At 49.6% G+C, this 19,111-nt stretch overlaps 2 protein-coding genes across 2 annotated transcripts in view; one reads left to right on the top strand and one right to left on the bottom strand.

Annotated features, from left to right (window-relative positions):
• KCNIP1 (potassium voltage-gated channel interacting protein 1) overlaps positions 1–19,111 on the top strand; it is a 394,479-nt gene that overhangs the window by 16,249 nt on the left and 359,119 nt on the right. The window lies entirely within an intron of this gene.
• Positions 1,842–17,905, bottom strand: KCNMB1 (potassium calcium-activated channel subfamily M regulatory beta subunit 1). The gene is made up of 4 exons (XM_043887547.1): positions 17,519–17,905; positions 13,759–13,916; positions 12,235–12,406; positions 1,842–7,020 (listed from the first exon to the last, which is right to left on the bottom strand). The coding sequence occupies exons 2-4, from the start codon at positions 13,890–13,892 to the stop codon at positions 6,751–6,753; spliced, it is 576 nt and encodes a 191-aa protein (XP_043743482.1). The 5' UTR covers positions 13,893–13,916; positions 17,519–17,905; the 3' UTR covers positions 1,842–6,750.

Raw genomic sequence — 19,111 nt, forward strand, 5'->3', positions numbered from 1 at the left:
CAGAGGCACCCAACAAGCTATCAGTCCTGAACTTGCCCTGTTGAGAATTTTCCATTTTTGACATTAGGCAGAGACTAAGAGGCAGGACATTTGCTCCTCAGAAGAAAAGCTATGACAAAGCTAGACAGCATATTAAAAAGCAGAGACATCACTTTGTCAACAGAGGTTCCTTTAGTCAAAGCTATGGTTTTTCCAGGAGTCATGTACATATGTGAGAGTTGGACATGAAGGAGGCTGAGCACTCAAGAATTGATGCTTTCAAACTGTGGTGCTGGGGAAGACTCCTGAAATTCGCTTGGACAGCAAGGAGATCAAACCAGTCCATCCTAAAGGAAATCAAACCTGAATACTCATTGGAAGGACTGATGCTGAAGCTGAAACTCCAATACTTTGGCCACCTGATGGGAAGAACTGACTCATTAGAAAAGACCCTGATGCTGGGAAAGATTGAAGGCTGGAGGAGAAGGGGACAACAGAGGATGAGACAGTTGTATTGCATCATCAACTCAACGGACATGAGTTTGAACAAGCTCCGGGACATGGTGATGGATAGGGAAGCCTGGTATGCCACAGTCCATGGGGTTGAAAAGAGTCAGACATAACTTAGTGACTGAACAACAACAAGGGGAAGGATGCACAGTGGTTAGAGCGTAGAGTCTGGAACCATACTGTTCAGGTTTGAATTTCAGCTCTGCTATTAGCTAACTCTTGACCTTCAGGAAGTTAAATCTTTGTACTGCCGTTGCCTCGTCTATGAAGTCAAGATAGCAATAACAGCCTTAAAGGATCTTGTTAGGGTTAAATGAACCATACATATTAAAGCTTAGCCTGGATCCTGGCCTACAGGTGCTCAACAAATGTTAGCTTTTATTATTGCAGATGATAGATTATAGTCCCAGGAATAATTTGCTAAATACATCCCAAAATAGAAGGAGCTGCCTCCCCATGCAATGAGTTATTTGTCAGAAAAGATGTTGACATAAGTTGTTGGTAAAGAGAAACATAATAGGGAGGGCTCAAGCACCAGACTAGAATGTGGGGGAAAGTTAGATGATCTTTAAAGAACTACTGACCTTCAGAGAAAATGAGTTTCTGTTTGAATATAAGAAAATAAAGGAGTGTCAAAAAGCAAGGGCTTCAGAATTGACAGAGGAGGATCAGGGCAGCGGTCTCCCTGGGACTGGAGACAGAAAACTTGTCTTAAAGCTCTGGAGGCTACAGAAGCCCCTGAGGGAGTTTGGTGTGGGATGAGGGAGATTATGGGAGGCTGAAGTCTCTGTATCTGAGAAGGGAGGCACAAATTTTGTGATGAAGCACCACCTTTGTCCAATATTCAGTCGGGAGTTGATTGCTCTGCATTTATATACATCTCTTCCCCATCCTCCTTAGCATTTAAGGAAGTTGCCTGAAGAGTACGTGCTTTATATGAGTGGGAAGGGAGAGCTGTGGAAATCTAGGAAGATGATGAATTCTGTCTTTGAATTGACATGATGAAGGTTAAGGAAAGCTCCTGTGAAGAGGAAGATAATTCATGAGCAAACCCATTGGTGGAAGAGAGAACCTGGAGCCAGGAGAGATGGGGAAAATTGAAGCTCTCCTCCTGGCTCCAAGAAGGAATCACATGAAACTTAAAGGAGGCCGTTGGACGTACATAGGGCACAGCGTAGGAAGAGCAAGAGGACCCTGAATGTCTCTGGACACACAAGGTCAGCAGTTCTAGAGCTTTCTGGTCTCAGAATCCTTTTACAGTCTAAAAACATACTTAGAGTTCCAAAAGAGATTTGGTTTATATGGGTTATATTAACCAGTGTTTACCATTTTAGGAATGAAAACTCTGAATGTTTCATTTAAATGAATTTATTTTAAAACAAATGATAGATCCATTACATGTTAACAAAAGATTATATTTTGTGAGAAATAATTACATTTTCAAAAAAGTATTGAGAAAGGGTGCATTGTTTTCCTTTTTTGCAAATCGCTTTAATGTTCAGCTTAATAGACAACAGATTTCTCATGTCTGCGTTCAGTCTTTTGTGATATCACATGTCACATAAGCTCTGAAAAATTCCACGTGTGTTGGTGAGATTGAGAGTGAAAAAAGCGGGCAGTATGTAAATATTATTATGAAAATAATTTTGACCTTGCAGGCCTCCACTTTGAGAACCATTACCCTAGGGACTTCCCTGGTGGTCCAGGGGTTAAGACTCCTCCTTCCAATGTAGGGGGTGAGGGTTCAATGCTTGGTCGGGAAGCTAAGACCCCACATGCCACATGGCCAAAAAACCAAAAATATTTTTGTTTCCATTCACTCTTGTATTTTAGAGAAAGCTTTTGTACACAGAAAAATAGAGCAAATAATACAAAACACCTATGTGCTCCTCAGAAAGCACCCCTCAAAACTCATGTGTTAACATTTTGTCACACTTGCTTCATATGAACATTATAGATTTGCACATCCTCAAATACCTTGCCTCCTCTCTAGAAGCAGCATTTTGGGTCTATCAATTCCAAAAATATATTTTTTAAAACACAGAAATATATTGTGACAAACTCAATAAATACTTAACAAACCATTCACATTAAAAAAAAAAATTTTTTTAAAGAACCATCACCCTAGACCATGGTGAATTTCTTCATGCCTTTCTGATTTTGATTTGGTCTCTTTTCCCTACATATGAAAGGGCAGTGGCTGATGAGGTATAAGATAGCTGCACTGTGATCAAACAGTATCTTTGCAAGTATGTCATATAATTCAAATTTCTCTAAATGCAAAAGACATTGGCTATTCTTATGCACCAGCCTGTGCTGCCAATTAGCAATAGAGTGAATGTAGTCTACAATCTGCACACCCAAGGAGTTTTGAAATTAGAAGGAATTTTAGGTGAATTGTTGATGGGGGTGGGGGAGGCTAGCATTATTTCAGGAAGTCATAAAAATTGAGGTTTTAGCAATATTTTTCATTGCATTATTTTGAATTTGCATAAATCAGGTTCTTCACTGTGGAGAAGGAAGCGCTTGATAATGGTGGGAAAGGAGGGAGAAAGGGCAGCAGGATGACCAGCTCCTGAGGGCAGGCATTGTGTCTGCTTCATCTCTGACTCTCTCTGTCCTCTTGCCACTGATCTCCACCAAGCCATCTGAGTTCTGGGCGAGTGATCCAGGTACACCTCTCCAGGTGTGACTCACTGGCCCGTGAGAGAAAAGGCAAAAGCAGTGCCAGCACTAGACTTTATTAGTAGAGTGATTTTTTTAAAGAACTGTGAGGGCTCTCTGCCCCCAGGCAGCTCTTATTCCAGAAACATCTTTCCTCCGTGTCTGACTCCACCATGCTTAAACGCCCATTAGTTCATGCTCTTCTTGGGCTTGAAGTTCTGTGAACAGTAGGCAGGTATGGGATTTGATAGGAGTAGGCCAAACTCCATTGACAGGAAGAAGGCATTTGTCTTAAGCAAAGGAAGTTCACTGTTAATAACGCATGGGGCAGTGAGGGCTGGGCATCCCCAGGTACTTTTTGCTAGAGGGTGGTGGTCTTTTCCCCTCTATGGGCTGTTGGGATAGTCTGTATTTTGGTGTATTTCAGCCCCAAATGAAGGTGCATGAAAACCATAGGCAAAGAAACCCCTATAAATGAGATGCATGATGGGGATACTCTTTCTTTTTTAAAAATTAAACTTAAATTTGGGGGGAATTGTAGATTCCTATGCAGGTGTAAAGAAACACACAGATAGATCCTATGTACCTTTACCTAATTTCCCCCAAAGAAAATATCTTACCAAACTATAAGACAATATCCCAACAAGACTTCCTTGATTCACGGGACTCTTACGATGTCCCCGAGCCCAGGAGGAAGAAGCTCCAGGGAGTGGGGCGTTACTCCCCCTTGGAAGGATCATCTCTAGTAAGAACCTGGAGGGTGCGAAGCTGCATCAGGGATCCCTGGCTGCAAACTACAGGTGTGGGTACAGACTCCAGGTGCACCCCCTCCCAGATCCCTGACTTGCGTCAGAACACCTTGGGGTTCCCAGGATGCAACGCTGTTCCTTACCTGGACCCTGGGGCTTCCGGTGACTGAGTCAGCTCAAGAATCACAGACCAGGCTCTGGAATCACACAGCTCAGGGCTCAAGTCCCCGTTCCTCACTTACTATCTGGTTGACCTTGGCCAATGACCTCTTAGAGCCTCAGTTTTTCATAATATACAGCACTCACCAAGTGTCAGTCACTCTTCTAGGAACATTATACAATAACTCATTTAACACTAACAACCCTCAAATGGGAAATATTATTATTAGTTCTCATGTTGCAAGTGAGGAAATTGAGACAGAGAAAGGTTATTTGCCCAAAGCCACACAGCTAGGGAATAATACAGTTGAATAATAATCTGAAATCAGTCCACACATATAACCTCTATCCTATGTTGCTTCTCCTTACCTATGAGGTGGGTTCAGTAATACTCACTGAATTTTTATGAGGCAAACTTCTTAGCATTGTGCCCAGCATGGAATAAATAAGCAGCAAAAAATGCTAGTTAACATTAGTGTTGGTATATCCTCTGGAAGTTTTTGAATATTCATTCCTTATTATCGTTACTAAGAACAGCCTCCATTTTGACCACCTAGTATGTGTCAAGCCCTCATTCAGCTCTCCCAACCACCCAAAAGGGGGATTCTTTCTTTTATAGATGAAACAACTGAGAAAGAGAGAGATGCGTCTGGTGGAAGTGGAGGCAGGACTCACTCCCAGGGCTGCACCTGGACTCACAGCGCCAGGAGGACCATCAGAGACACCAGCCTAACTTCAAGTCCAGCTGAAGTCTTGATCTGAAAAAGGCGTTGATTCGTTCCCCAAAGTCCGGGGACAGGACCGTGGTTCTCTGCACCAGTGGTTCCCATGCTCAAGCACACAACAGAGTCCCCTGCAGCCGCTGTTAAAACGCAGAGTGCTGCCCGGCCCCTGGGGACCCCACCAGCCACTCCCCATCCGCGCCTTGTGGTTCCCGGCTCAGTGGGTCAGGCGGGGGGCCTGGAATGTGCCTTTCTCACAAGCCGCCAAGAACGCTGGTGCAGGGACCACACTTTGAGACAGCCTGCTCTAGCACAAGCTTTGGAGTGGTGGTGGATCTACGACAGCTGCCCCCAGTTACCCCTTCCCGAGTCTGAGACTGGCTCCCCCTGCAGGGTCAGCGCCCTGTATTTTTTTTTTTTTGGCTGCTCTGGGTCTTCTCTGTGCATGGACGTCTTTAGTTGTAACAAGTGGGCGACACTCTCTGGTGCTGCGTGGGCTTCTCGTTGCCGTGGTTTCTCTGCTTGTGAGCACCGGCTCTAGCCCCTGGGCTGAGTGGTTACGGCTCATGGGCTCTAGAAAGCGGCCTCAGTGGTTGCGGTGAACAGGTTCAGTTGCCCAGCAGCATAAGGAATCCTCACATACCAGGGATCAAAACTGTGTCTCCTGCTTTGACATTGCTTAACCACTATTGAGCCACCAGGGCAGTCCCAGGTGCCTTGTATTTAATCCACGCGGAAAATCATCAATCCCCATCTCTGTGTTTACCTCCCCTCTATTCAGGATTCTTAAACTTGTGTGTTCTCAAAAGTCTGTGCCTTAGGTACACCTATGGCTGATTCATGGTGATGTATGGCAGAAACCAACACAACACTATAAAGCAATTATCCTCCAATTAAAAGTAAATATTAAAAAAAAAAGCCTGTGTCTGATTGGAGTTCAACCTATCCCCTAGGTCACTTCCATCTGCTTGGTGATGGGGAGATCACCCCTTCAAACTTTTTCCCAAAATTACATCTGCTGTTACTGTCCTGATTAAAAATAAACACAGTGAAACCAAGCCTTTCTATTGTTGAAAATTTTAAAAAGTACAAAAAATAAAAGGAAGGAAGAAAATTACAATTAATAAATCCCACTGTTAAAGTTTTTTATGTATGTTAGTATCATTTCCTTATAGCCTATATGTTTTGTATATATTTGATTTTTTGAGGTATAATCAATATATAAGATTATATTAGTTTTCAAGTGTGTAACAAAATGATTCAATATCTGTATGTATTACAAAATCATCACCACAAAAGGTTCTAGTTAACATCCACCTCCACACATCGTGACAGTTTTTTTTCTTATGATGAGAGCTTTTAAGATCTACTCTCTTAGCAACTTTCAAATATGCAGGAAAGTATTACTAATTATTGTCACCATGTTGTAGTTATATCCCCATGACTTTAAGACTGGAAGTTTGTCCCTATATTTGTTAATATTGGCATGAGAATGTATACAGATCTGAGAATGCTGAAAACAAGCAATGTCCCACTAATGAATGTGCTGTTTTCACTTTGGAATTCAAAGAAGGAATGGAGGCTTGTCAGGGAGCGCTTCCTAGGAGGGACCAGCAGGTCTTTGAGACAACCTCCGAGACGCAGGCACAGAAGTGAGAACTATTGGCACCAGTCCAGTGGACAGTGGAACCGCAGAAAACAGACTGGAGTCAGTTGAGTGGGGTCAGCGATGGAGAACCATCACGGGTTGACCTTCAGTTCCCCTGGGTCCTGAGGAGCCACTGAACAGTCTTGAGCAGGAAATGACTTAACTAAGGGATTTCCTGAAGGCCATCCGTGCAGTGGAAGGCAGAGCACTGGAGGGTGAGGGGGCGAAGGCAGCAGAGGGAGCATGGGACCCAAGCGGGAGCGGCCCCGGGGTCCATCCAGGCCCCTGCGGCCCGAGAAGTGACGGGGCGCGCGTGGATCTACCTCTGGGCCGCCAGGATGGACAGGGACTGGTTGATCTTCACCATGACGATAATGAGCAGGCCGCCGGTCAGCAGGAAGGTGGGCCAGAAGAGCGAGAAGAGGAGGCTCTGGGGCCCATAGAGGCGCCGGTACAGGACGCTGCTCTCGTTCTCCCGAGTCGTGGCGAAGCAGAAGAAGTCCTGGTGCTCGTGGAACCTGGCTCTGACCTTCTCCACGTCAGCCCGGGCCACTTGGTAGTTGTCCAGGCTGCTTGGGATGTAGGAGCACTGTAGAGAGAGTCAAGGGCACGCGTGGGGTTGAAGCCCCTGTTTCTCGGGGCCTGGTGTGGAGTAAAGGAAAACACCAGCTTTGGGTCTGAGCGCCTGAGTGGGCTCAAGACTGCCCAAAGCTTGGCAGGCTGCACGCTGCGTGGCTCGAGGGGGTGCCTACACAGTGCTGGCTGGGAGACGGCGGCCTTGGGGCCGTCCAGGATGCCCACTGCGCCTGGGAGGCGGGGACCCCAGCTGGAGCCCCAGCTCTGCCCCCAGCACTTGCAGCGCTCAGTCGCTCAGTCATGTCCAACTCTGTGTTACTGCATGGACTGCAGCCCTCCGGGCTCCTCTATCCATGGGATTCTCCACGCAAGAATACTGCAATGGGTTGCCATTTGCTCCTCCAGGGGCTCTTCCCACCCCAGGAATTGAACCTGTGTCTCCTGCATAGCAGGAAGATTCTTTACAGCTGAGCCACTGAGGAACCTTAGGCTAATTGCTTAACAGGGCTTCCCTGGTGGATCAGATGGTAAAGAATTTGCTTGTAATGCAGGAGACTTGGGTTCGATCCCTGGGTCAGGAAGATCCCCTGGAGAAAGGAATGGCAACGCACTCCAGTATCCTTGCCTGGTGAATTTCACGGACAGAGGAGTCTAGCAGTCTACAGTCCATGAGGTGACAAAGAATTGTCACAACTGAGATACTAACACACACACTGAGCCTTGATGTCTTCATCACTTAAGTGGGTTAATAGCAGTATCTTTTTCAAAGGAGTTTATTAAAGAACTTCAAACTTAGCTGTCTAAGAAGTCCAATGGGAGACATAGGCTGAGTGGGCTCTGTATTTGGATTCAGGGCAGAGGTCATACACTCAACTGCCTACAAAGCTCACACAGGTAACATCCACAAGTGAAGTAGTGAGGGAGTAAGATGACAGGCGCCAACTAGCACTCGCCTTGGTGCCAGGGAGAACTGGCAGGGCATGGTGGCGCCTGGGGTGAGGGAGAGAGCCAGACACACCCAGCCTGGCAGTCACCACCCCATCTGGACGACGGGTGCCGCGCCATCCAGAAGACCCACTGTAGCCAGGCCTCCAAAATAGTAAGAGAAGCCAAAATGCCAGATTTTAATGTGGACTCTCACAATTTTAAAATAGTGTGAAAATTTGAATTGAAAACTCTATGAGGTCTAACTCTGTGTGAGCAAAATCTAAGATGTTGGCCAGCTGGTATTTGACACTGGGATTCAAAGGAAAGAGAGAGTGCATTTAAAAGAGCTGTGTGCAGACAGAGCCCGGTATATGTTTAATTCTGACACTGATCACTGTGATTAGGAAGCTTGCGGCCTGGAAAGATGAGTTCCAGCTGGAAAGCCCTGCAGAGGAAGCATGAAGGAGAGACCCTGGCTTTATCTCTCTTCCATCCTGGGAGGTCTGCACGTGGCTTACGTGAGCCTCCAGCAGATGTTCGGCAAGGGTGGTCCCCCCACAGCCCCCGCAGCAGGCCACCTGGAGGGCTGGCCACAAGCACAGGCTCCCTGCTCACTCTGAATCTCTGAGGAGGGGGCTCAGCAATCTGGAGACTCCTTCAGGCACTGAAGTTTGAGGACCACTGCCCTATACAATCATGTCAAAGGAGTCAAAATGAGAGACAGTATCGGGCCGGCTTCTCCCCGGGCCTGGGTTATTCCCTGCATTTGAGTGAGGTCCGGCCCCGAGGCTGCCTGCCCTGACAGCAGCACTCAGTCCAGCAGTAGAGGTGATGGTTACACTGCGGCTCTGACAGCCTGGAGAGAGGGTGGAGCCGCATCCAGATGCCGGTCCACATTGCAGCCAGCCGGGGAGCAGCTGAGCCTGGGGAGCCGCTCTCTCCTGAGGAATCTGGCATTCAGACTTGTTGGGGACTCTAAGGTCCTAGCCTTGCGTTAGTTGCTCAGTCGTGTCCATCTCTTTGCAACCCCATGGACTATGGCTCACCAGGTTTCTCTGTCCGTGGGGTTTTCCAGGCAAGAATATTGGCATGAGTAGCCATTTACTTCCCCAGGGGATCTTCTCAACCTAGGGATGGAACCCAGGTCTCCTGCATTGCAAGCAGATTCTTTACCATCTAAGCTACCAGAGAAGTCCGGTGTCCTAGCAGCAAGTGGATCCCGAATCCTGAGCTGAGAGGGCCTGGCTCAAGTCTCCCCACTGCCTCTGACTGTGACCTTGGTTAACCTAGCCAACTGGGTTAGGATGGAGTGGGTTGCCATGCCCTCCTCCAGGGGATCTTCCTGACTCAGGGATTGAACCTGCGTCTCTTATGTCTCCTGCATTGGCAGGCGGGTTCTTTACCATTAGCACCTGTTATCTAAAGGATCTTAAATGATCCAGCCTCTTTCCCAAGCCCCGTGGTGACACTGTCCTCAGCGCAGACCCTGGAAAGGAGCTTAGAACCTCTCAGGCTAAGTCTCATGAGATAAACCAAGAGTGAGCTGGTGACCTCCTTCCTCAGCATAGAGAGGGAGACAGCCTTGCACGTGCCACTCCAGAAGACATCCAGCCATCCTGAAGCACCCGCTCCTGGCACTACAGAGCTGAACAGAGGTGGGAAGAGCAGCTGGTACACCACCCTGCTGTTTGCAACGCCATGAAGTCCCCTCCCCCGTCACACCAGTGCAGCGGCCTGCCTTTAGCACCACTCCTGGGGGCGCCTGGGTGCTACGGGGGGAAAGATTGAACACGTGGTGGTGGCCGTGCTGTCCCTCCGAACCCAGCAGGCAGGTCTCAGGCTGCTGAGAGCCCATTCGGGGGAAGATCTGACCTCAAGTTCCTCCGAGCTGGCAGCCTGCAAACCAGCCCGTTCCCAACTCCCATTGCACCAGTGACCACTTCTGCTTGTCTTTGAAAATTTACTTCTTGATCCTGGGGATAAATCAGGGGCCCCTGGATGCCAAAGAAGAGGCAGAGTCCTAGGAGGAGCTGATTCAGGCGGGTTCGGAGGCCCTAGCTGCATCTGGTATGGCTGAGTCATGCTAGTGACGACAGAACAGCCAGGCCCCCTTGCCTGCCCAGACCCACTTCACCAGGAGCCCCCAGCACTGTTCACCATCCCACCATCCCCCCAGCCACCCTGCCCATTAGCACCCCATCAGCTGCCGAGTTCTGAGTGTCAGCATCCATCCTTGTCCCAGCTCTGTCCCAACTACAGTGGCCCCCACCTCTCTCCCTATGGAACCCCACACTCCTCCACATCATTCTGATCATGGGGCCAGCACTCCACACCTTTTAAAGACTCCCAGTTGCTCACAGCAATAATTCCCAAGGAAACTTAGAATGACCTGGAAAGTGCAGAGATTCTGCTTCAGTGGGTCTGGTGTAGGACCCTGGTTTTGCTAAGACCCCCAGGAGGACCTAACACCCAGAAGTGAGGAGCCCCAGCTTCCCTGATCACATTTTAATTCTACAGTCTGGTAGTCCTTGGCAGAAAAGAGGCACACAGCCTGTACAGCCCAGAATATAATTAGTATTTCCTTTCTTTATGGTTTGCATGAATTTAACTCCCTGGTAATCAGTAGAACTTCCCCTAGGAAATGGTGAATGCTATTAGGAGTTGCAAATAACTTTGCTTCCTGTTAAAGCCAGCGCCAGGAGCTTTACTTGGAGTGAACTTAGTTCCCAGCAAAGCTCTGGCCTTTGATGAAAATGTGAAGGAGCTTCATGTGTCCCCAGCTCAGGTCGATGAGAGACCACCCTGACAGAATCAGTCTCTTTAAAACTGTGCCTATTACATCAACCCTGGGTCCTTGGCATTTGCTCTGCATGTTTGCTGGGCTACACAGCTACAACTAACCGCCACGTCTCATGTGGTTGAATCAGCGTGGTGTTTTGTAAAATGGTGATTGTGGATAAGGTTAACCCTTCCCCATCTTTTCTTCCCAATCTCCTTCCTTCAGCTGAACTGTTAAAGCTAAAAAAAAAAAAAAAAAAAAATCCTGATTGAATATAAACATCTACCCCCATTCTCTATAAAATGGTTGCTTCCATACCTGTGCTATGTCAGTGTCTCATGCTGGAGTTAAACCTCCTCTCCTCCTCTCCTACTGTGCTGTGCATGCTACTTCTCTCAGACATCCTTGAAGACTGTCTTTTGAGCAAAAAAAAAATTCAGTAAAATGTTTTCAGTAATATTTTTTTAATATGAGAACTAATTACCTTCAATAATGTGTAGCATTCTTCATTAAAGTTTTGCTTCTTTCAAAAAACAACAACAAAAAAGAAAAACTACCCCAAAAACCCGTTTTAACTGCACACGTTGGCGGTGTGGAGGGCCTCTGGGAACAGACCCTAAGCTGCCTCTGAAGCTCTTTCTCACTATATCCCTCCCTGTAGCATTGTCTATGTGGGGGTTGGAATCCTGTATCTCCCCACCTTCCTTCCCCAAACCGTGTTCTCTGTGTCCCCTTGACACGTGTGCCCGCCTCTGCATTTCTGTGTAAGCAGGACCTGCCTGATTTTAACACCAGTGGCTTTCTGACACCCTCACCTCACTGTTCTTCTCTATGGCACTGAGCCCTCTCTGCTCGGTATTATTTCACGTACGAGCTCTCTTCTCTTGAACCCAACCCCTGACACAGGAAATGATGGTTGAATGAATGAATGCATGAAAATGGGTCAACTTGTGTTTCCTACAGAAAGGACTTCAGTGGTAGATTTGGAGGTGTGACACTGGGGGCATTGAGAGGCAGTGATAGAAAAGCTTTCCAAGTGTTGGCCTCTAAAGGTTGCTCCAGACGTGGGCCTCTGGCCTCCTAGAGTGGGCAGTCAGGGAGTCACAGGGGTTCTTGTATGTGAGGTCAGCTCTGGGTCTGGCTTCTCATCTGACCCACATTACAGAATGAAATAAGAACACTACCAGTTGCTTCCTCTGAGTGCCTGCTGTCCAGCCAGCATCAAGATTGGCACATTATACACAGTCCTTGACTTCATAGCAGCACTTCGATTAACAGAAACTGGGGCTTGGTGGGGCCAAGCCCCCATCACACAGCCAGTCGATGGCGGGTCTGTCGGACTCCAGCACAGAAGGGCTAAGGCTGGCTGGGCCTCAGACCAGCTGTGGCCCGTGGTCAACTGGGTTTATCCTTTTCCAGTCTCTGCTCTCCTCCAGAGTGGGGCTCGGGAGCCAGCTGGGGACAAGCACGCACCCACCAGGGTCCAAAGGACGCGTCCTCACTCCCCACCCCAGTCAGTACCTGCTGGTTCTGGTCCCGGGTGTCCTCCGTGTGGTACAGCATGGCCCAGCGGCCCACGGCCGACACGTTGACCCACAGGCATGGGTACTGGGGCACCCTCTTGCCCTCCAGCTCCTCCTGGTCCCTGATGTTGGTCTCAATCAGGTGACACGTGGATTCCTGGGTCCACACGCTGGGGAGACCACGCACACACAAGCACATCTCAGGGCCCGGGTGGCACAGGGCGCGCAATATGGACCCAGAGAGACTCAGGACCAAGACCCATTTGCCGGAAGCAACCAGCACTAAAGGAGCGTGACCTGAGTCCCTGGGTCCCGGGGAGCAATCATAAAATCAGAGTATCAGTTTTTTGGCCTCTTGGACAATATCTACATAAACTGGCCCGGCCCCCACTGCTCACCCCAAACCCTGGTTAGATTTAAAGATTCTCACATCCAAATCACACCCCAGAACAAGTGAATCAGAATTTCTAAGATGGGTGGATGTGCTTTCAAAACTCTTTGCAGTGACTCTGGTCTGCAGCCAGACCTCAGACCGCTTGTCAACACCATCTTCATCTTGCAGAGGGTGGAAGAGAAGCTCAGAGAGGTCAAGTGACTTTGCCAAGGGCACACAGTCCCTGAAGCCAGGTCTGGATGGTTTCAGAATCTGTGCCCCTTCCCTTAAAAAGGGTAGATGGAAGAGGAGCTTGATTTGTGCCCAGCTGGGGAAGATGGTAGAGATGGCACTGAACCCAGAGAAAATGTCTTGGAGGCACATGGCCACTCTGAGCAGTGCCTTACTCGGTAAGATTCCAGCCTGGAAATCCAGCACCGTAAAAAGTAAGGCAGGAGCAGACCCAGGAGAAACTGACAGGCTCTTCAACACATCAGCAAATCAATGACTCATCTCCATCTATCAGGCAGGGGACACATTACCAGACAGAAGGGGGCTGTCGGTCGCTGGAATGTGCCCAGAGGCAAGGGTCTGAGATTTGTCCTAAGTCAGGCTGAGAAAACTGAACGTATTCATTCTCATTAGAGCATGGATCAGGAACTTTCCAGTCTTTCCTTTAACAGCTCACGTGGTTGACATGTCAGAGAGCAAAGACATGGGACATTCTCTGAGATTCCAGAGCAGAGCTCCAGGGGAACAGATTTTAGCTCAATGTAGACACTTCCTACTTATCAGTGCATGCTAAGTCGCTTCAGTCTTGTCGAACTCTTTGCGACATTATAGACCATAGCTTGTCAGCCTCCTCTGTCCACGGGATTCTCCAGGCAAGAATACTGGAGTGGGTTGCATGCCCTCTTCCAGGGGATCTTCCTGACCCAGGAATCGAACCCCTGTCTCCTGCATTGGCAGGCAGGCTCTTTACCACTGGTGCCACCTGGAAAGTCCCCTACTTATCAGAAAGGCCCTCAAGTGAAATGGTGTGTATAGTTGAGGTGGTAAGCTCCCCGTCACTTGAGATATACAACATGATAGATGCCAGACCCTCAGGGGAGAGGCTGGAGGGTGGGAGCAGGCCTGGGAGTACGGTACCTTTTCTGATAGAGGGGCAGCACAGTTGTGCCTAGGATGTAGTAGGTGATGACAGCGCCCACTACCATGGCCACTCCCAGGCAGAGGGCTCGAGTCTCTCCCCGCTTCTGGGCCATCACCAGCTTCTTTCCCATGGCCACTGGGGACAGCAGACATTTCTAGGATCACAGAGGCAAACAGACATGAGATCAGCACAGGTGACAGGTGAGAGGAGAGGGTGATCAATTTTCAACATCATCTCTATTTTCAATGCAGGGCTTGGAAAACTCAGAGGGCTTTCTGACCCCATTTGAGCCTTCCACCAGCTCTGAGAGGCAAGTATTGGCATCACCATTCTACAGATGAAGGACTTGTGGCTCAGAGAGGTAAAGTGACTTGCGCAAAGTCACGCAGTGTCTGACAGGCTCAATAATAGCCCTCAGGATGCACATGTTCTCAGCCCCAGGATCTGTGACTGTTACTTTACATGGCAAAGACTTTAAATTAAGGATCTCGAGATGGGGAGATTATCCTGGACTATTCACGTAGACCTAAAGGTAACCACAAGGATCTTTACAAGAAGGAGGTGGAGGGAGATGAGACACAAAAGAGAGAGGGCTGTGACCAGGGCGGCTGAAGCTGGAGTGATGCGGCCATGTACCAGGAGGTTGGCAGCTCCCGGAAACTGGAAGAGGCAGGGAACTATGCGCTGTCCTCTGCAGCCTCTGTAGGAGCGCAGCCCTACTGACCCCTTGACTGGACCTTGCCAGCGCCCTGCTGACTTTGAACTTCTGCCTTCTAGAACCGTGTATGCGTAGATTTCTATTGGGGCCACCGAGTTTGTGCTAATTCATTAGAGCAGCGATAGGAAGCTAATACAGGAAATAAACTGTTACTGGAAGTAGCAGAGGGGGAATATCCGTGCATGTCCTCCAAGGACACTTGTCTCAGAGAAACTTGGAGCCAAAACAGTCTCACGGGACACGCCGGGGGTGCACTGGATAAGAATCCACCTGCCAGCACAGGGGACGATCCCTGGTCCGGGACGATTCCACACGGCGTGAAGCCACTCAGCCCGTGAGCCACGGCTACTCAGCCCATGTGCTGCAAGCACTGAAGCCCACGCGCTCAGAGCCGCTCCACGAGAGAAGCCACTAAAGTGAGAAGTCTGTGCGCTGCAACCAGGGTAACCCCCACACGCCACGACCAGAGAAAGGCCTCAGACAGCAACAGTGACCCAGCACAGTCAATAGTTAATTAACTTAAAAAAAAAACAGTCCCACAGCAGGGCTGGTTGGGCAAGGGTTAGCATGCAGAGAAGGGGCAGCAGGTCCGCCAGAGGGCAGCCAAGACATCAGGGCGACAGGAAGGGTTTCAGCCATGGGGATCCTGAAACGGCCACCTCCCTGCTTTCCGCAAGGGCAGGAGGCATCACGTGGCCTCAGCAGCTGCTCTCTTACCTGGGGACCTGAGCCCCCGAGCCCAGAATGGCACCAGTGATGAGCGGCTTCCTGCCTCCCTGCGTCTTGGGCCTGAAGCCCTTCATCCTTCTCCTGGGACCTGCCTCTCCCAGAGCAAGCAGCCCCGCCCTCCCTGAACACCCGCAGGAGGGTCACTCTTGTCCCCCATGCGCCTCCTGGAGCCAGAGCTTCCCGGCTTCGGTACTGATATGGACTTCCCATGTAGTCAGTGAGTTGCCCTGTAGCCTTCAGTAAATTCCTTTGTTGTTGCTTTTTGTTTGCTGCTTATGGTAACATTTGTACCAAAGATAACAGGGCCATGGGGCCTTTCTCTGTAACCGCTGAATTAGGGGAAATGTTAGTGAGATATCAGGAAGGACTTTATTTTCCCTGCCAGGTCCCTAAGGTAATCAACATTATTTTTATGAATGAGTGAGTATTCCCGAGATAGGCATTATTAATTCAAAGGGATTTTCAACAAAGTGTCTTATTTTCTACTCAACTTCTCTTCTATTAAGTTGCTTCGAGTGTCCAGTCGGAGATCTCCACCCTGTTTCTTCCCCACTCCAGTAGTCCCCGGTCCCCCACTGCCCTAAAAAGGAGACTCCAACATCAGATACCAAGGTTACAGCTCTGTCATGCCCTCCAAGGTGATTAACAGGGATGATACCCAATGATGACTTTTTCTCCCACATTTGGGAGAATGTACATTCTAACAGAGACACTACAAAGTCACAAAGGAAAAATATTCTCTTGACAGTGAAAGACATTCTATTCAATTCCTTTTCCTATTACTTTTGTCCTTCTGTCCTTCCATCTTGTGGGAAATGGAACAGCCCACATCATGATTTACCTAGGGCCAGTCTAACAAGACCACACATGCTTTTACAGGCTAAAGAATGCAGCCACCTAGGGATGGGCAAAAACCCTACACAGCCTTCCTTCCCAGGGCTGTCCGGGGTCACTGGTGCCTGGGACCAGCCCTGGGACTGTGGAGCGCACGTCTCTGAGGTCCACACGGAATCACGCCTCGGAGGAGGACCTAGGCTGAGTGCCCGCAATAGAACCAGTCCTTTCCTGGGAGAGTCAGAGCATCCTTGAGACTGGGAGGGGCGTGTGGTGGGGGGAACTGGTGCTGCCCTGCCTTCTCAGGGACACTGGCCCGTCTGCCACATCATAGCACCCCCTCCCCCAGGACCCCCAGTGTGCCAGGTCTGGGCACTCGGGAGGAAAGGAGATAAAGCAGTGTGGACCCAACCACTTGTTCAGATCCCTCCTGTCTGCAATGCCCTAGTGAGACTGTCACCCACCCCAAGGGAGGGGGCTAGCAGAGTTTTGGTAAATCCTCCTAACATCACACAGGATAAAAGAATAGGGTGAGGATGTGAATATGGATGTAGTCCTAAGTTTCAACATCCATAGTGAGAACCTTTAGGCAGGAGGAAGGGTGGGAACCACTGAGACCCCCTGAGGTCTGCCCAGGAAGAAGTGGGCTGCAGCTGTAAAATGGGGGATTTCAGCTAGACTCGAAGGAGAACTCCTCAGTTGAGAACTGCTAAATATCTCTGGACTTTTGAGATATAGTTCTCCGTTTGGAAATGTCACCGGAGGCCTGGGGTGGATTGAGGAAAGGTGAAGAAGGGCCAAGCAAGGCGGGATTTTGGGGGGTCCTGAGTAACCCGATATTTGGATTGACATCTTTTTCAGGGCATCGAAGACAATGTTTAAGGGTCTAGAGGAGTGAGGGACAGGGGGTGTTCTTCAGGCATGGGAACAAATCCTGACTTTGCCACCTAGCAGCCTGTGACTATAAAACAAGCATGATAGTGCCCGCTTTCGAGAGTCTGATAAAGATCAAATGATGTACCAGACATCACATTGCCTGGCCCAACGCAAGCCCTCAATAAATATTAACTGTTACTATTAACAAAGAAAACCCTGAAGCTTGGATCAGAAGTCCTCAGTGCTCTTGCTGGGTCTGTTTCTGCCCCACCCCTCCCCTGGTGACAAGTGCCAGGGCTGGTCCTGATCTTCAGGCTGCTGCCCTCTGGCTGCTCTGCAGGCTGAGACAAGGGCCAGGGCACTGAGCCACTACAGGGACGGGGCCAAGGGGCCCCCATTCCACCTCCAGCCCCCTGCAGGCCTCCAGACCACGGGCCCGGCAGTTCCAGTTCTGTGTGACTTAACCTCAGCTCCTCTGGAGCCCAGAGTCCTGACGGCCAGCCCCTCAAGGAAGGGAGTTCCCACTGCCGGCCCCCCTCAGCGAAGGTCTCCCCTCTGTCCCCAGTCTCTTCCCCAGTGTCCTTGACCTCGGTACTCACAGTCTCCTGGGTGCCCTGCGAGTCTTCGGCAGACCCTTTTCTGCCTGGTCCCCAGCCCCCACCCCAGAGAGGCTGCCTGAGCTGCAGCAGGAAGTTTGGGCTCCCAGCCCGTCTCTGGGGAAGCGGCCTTTGGTTCTCGTCTGAGACGGGCCTCCATGCCCAAACATGGTCAGGTCTGAGCACACAGCCCCAGGACACAAGCTTGAGAGGGCAGGTACCCAGCCCAGGGGCTGGCAGCTGTTGCCCAGGCCCCTGCCCTGCGATTCCCAGAATCTACTGGGCAACAGGCTTCAAACCACAGACATCAAATCTGAGCAGCCAGGAAAGACCATCTCGGTATATTTGGAGACATTTCTTCTTCACTTAATCTCTCTGGGTTGGCAGAGAAGTCTGGGATGGGAAATTAGTTTCTTTTTGCCGACAGAGGGGAGGGAGGAGGAGTGGAAGCTCTAAGGGGTGGGGCTCGTCAGCAGCTGGAGGGGCTGGCATTTCCAACTCGCCCAGCAGCCAAAACCCTCAGCCTTTGACAACTGTGTACTGTGTGACCCCAGGCAGGTCACGATGCCTCTCTGAGCCTCTTGGGATTTTTAAACCTTACTTTGTATAGAGTAGTGATGAGAGTTAGAAATAGTGGAGATTTGGGGCAGGAAAAGAGAAACTCACCTTTTAAAGACCAACCAAGGAGAAGCTGGGAGCAGTGAGAATTTCACAGCTGTTTCCAGCCGGCCAGGTCTAAGAAGAGCCTGGTTGGCCCGGTGGCCTCCCAGTGGTCAAACTGTACAGTTTGGGCACATGGGCAGAGATTTGCTCCCATCAATAGAAGAGACAAGTGAGCAATAACATTTGAAGGTAAAAACATACTTCCGTCTACTCTTTCATCCTTAAAGTGGTTGTTGGAAGGATTAAAAAGCAGCGACAAAAATAAACACGAGCATAGGGCCTCCCCTAAGTATCAGACATGATCCTAGCATCTCTGCCCCTCACTTTACTCAATAGTCAGTTGGAGAAACTGAATCTGAAGCTCAGAGGCCTAACATTACTCATCTACAGTGAGCCTGCTCTAAGTGCGGGCTGCGTGTATGCATGCATGCGTGTGCGTGTGCGGTTGTATCTGACTCTTTGCAACTCCATGGACTGTAGCCCACCAGGCTCCTCTGTTCATGGAATTCTCCAGGCAAGAATACTGGAGTGGGTTGCCATTTCCTATTCCAGAGGATCTACCCAACCCAGGGTTAGAACCCGGGTCTCTTGCATTGCCAGGCAGATTCTTCACCACTGAACCACCTGGGGAGTCCTAAGTGCAGGAGCCAGATTCAAAGCTGGTCCTTCCAGATTACAGAGCCGGGGCTCTCTCTACTGAGCCTGGTGCGGCTCTAAGACCTAAAAGCTCACCTCTGTCACACAGACACCCGCCGCTTGATATTCTAGAGGTCACATGAGTGCCCCCAGCTCCTGGGGAGGTGGGCACAGCTCAGCCCTGCCAACTGAAAGAGTTCTAGCCCCTCCTCACTTCTGCCTCTGTTGCTATGAGACAACCAGCCCATCGGGCCATAAAACGAGAGCAGTGCTCAGGCCCCTAAACTCTCCCCAGCG

This window comes from Cervus elaphus, chromosome 25 (assembly GCF_910594005.1).
Source record: "Cervus elaphus chromosome 25, mCerEla1.1, whole genome shotgun sequence".
Taxonomy (NCBI): domain Eukaryota; kingdom Metazoa; phylum Chordata; class Mammalia; order Artiodactyla; family Cervidae; genus Cervus; species Cervus elaphus.

Excerpts from the sequence above, each read along its gene's own strand:
- KCNMB1 (XM_043887547.1), bottom strand. The coding sequence starts at position 13,892 with ATGGGAAAGAAGCTGGTGATGGCCCAGAAGCGGGGAGAGACTCGAGCC. Across the intron at positions 12,407-13,758 it reads CTGCCCCTCTATCAGAAAAG|CGTGTGGACCCAGGAATCCA; the intron begins GTACCGTACTCC and ends TGGTCTCCCCAG. Across the intron at positions 7,021-12,234 it reads CCCGGGACCAGAACCAGCAG|TGCTCCTACATCCCAAGCAG; the intron begins GTACTGACTGGG and ends CTCTCTCTACAG.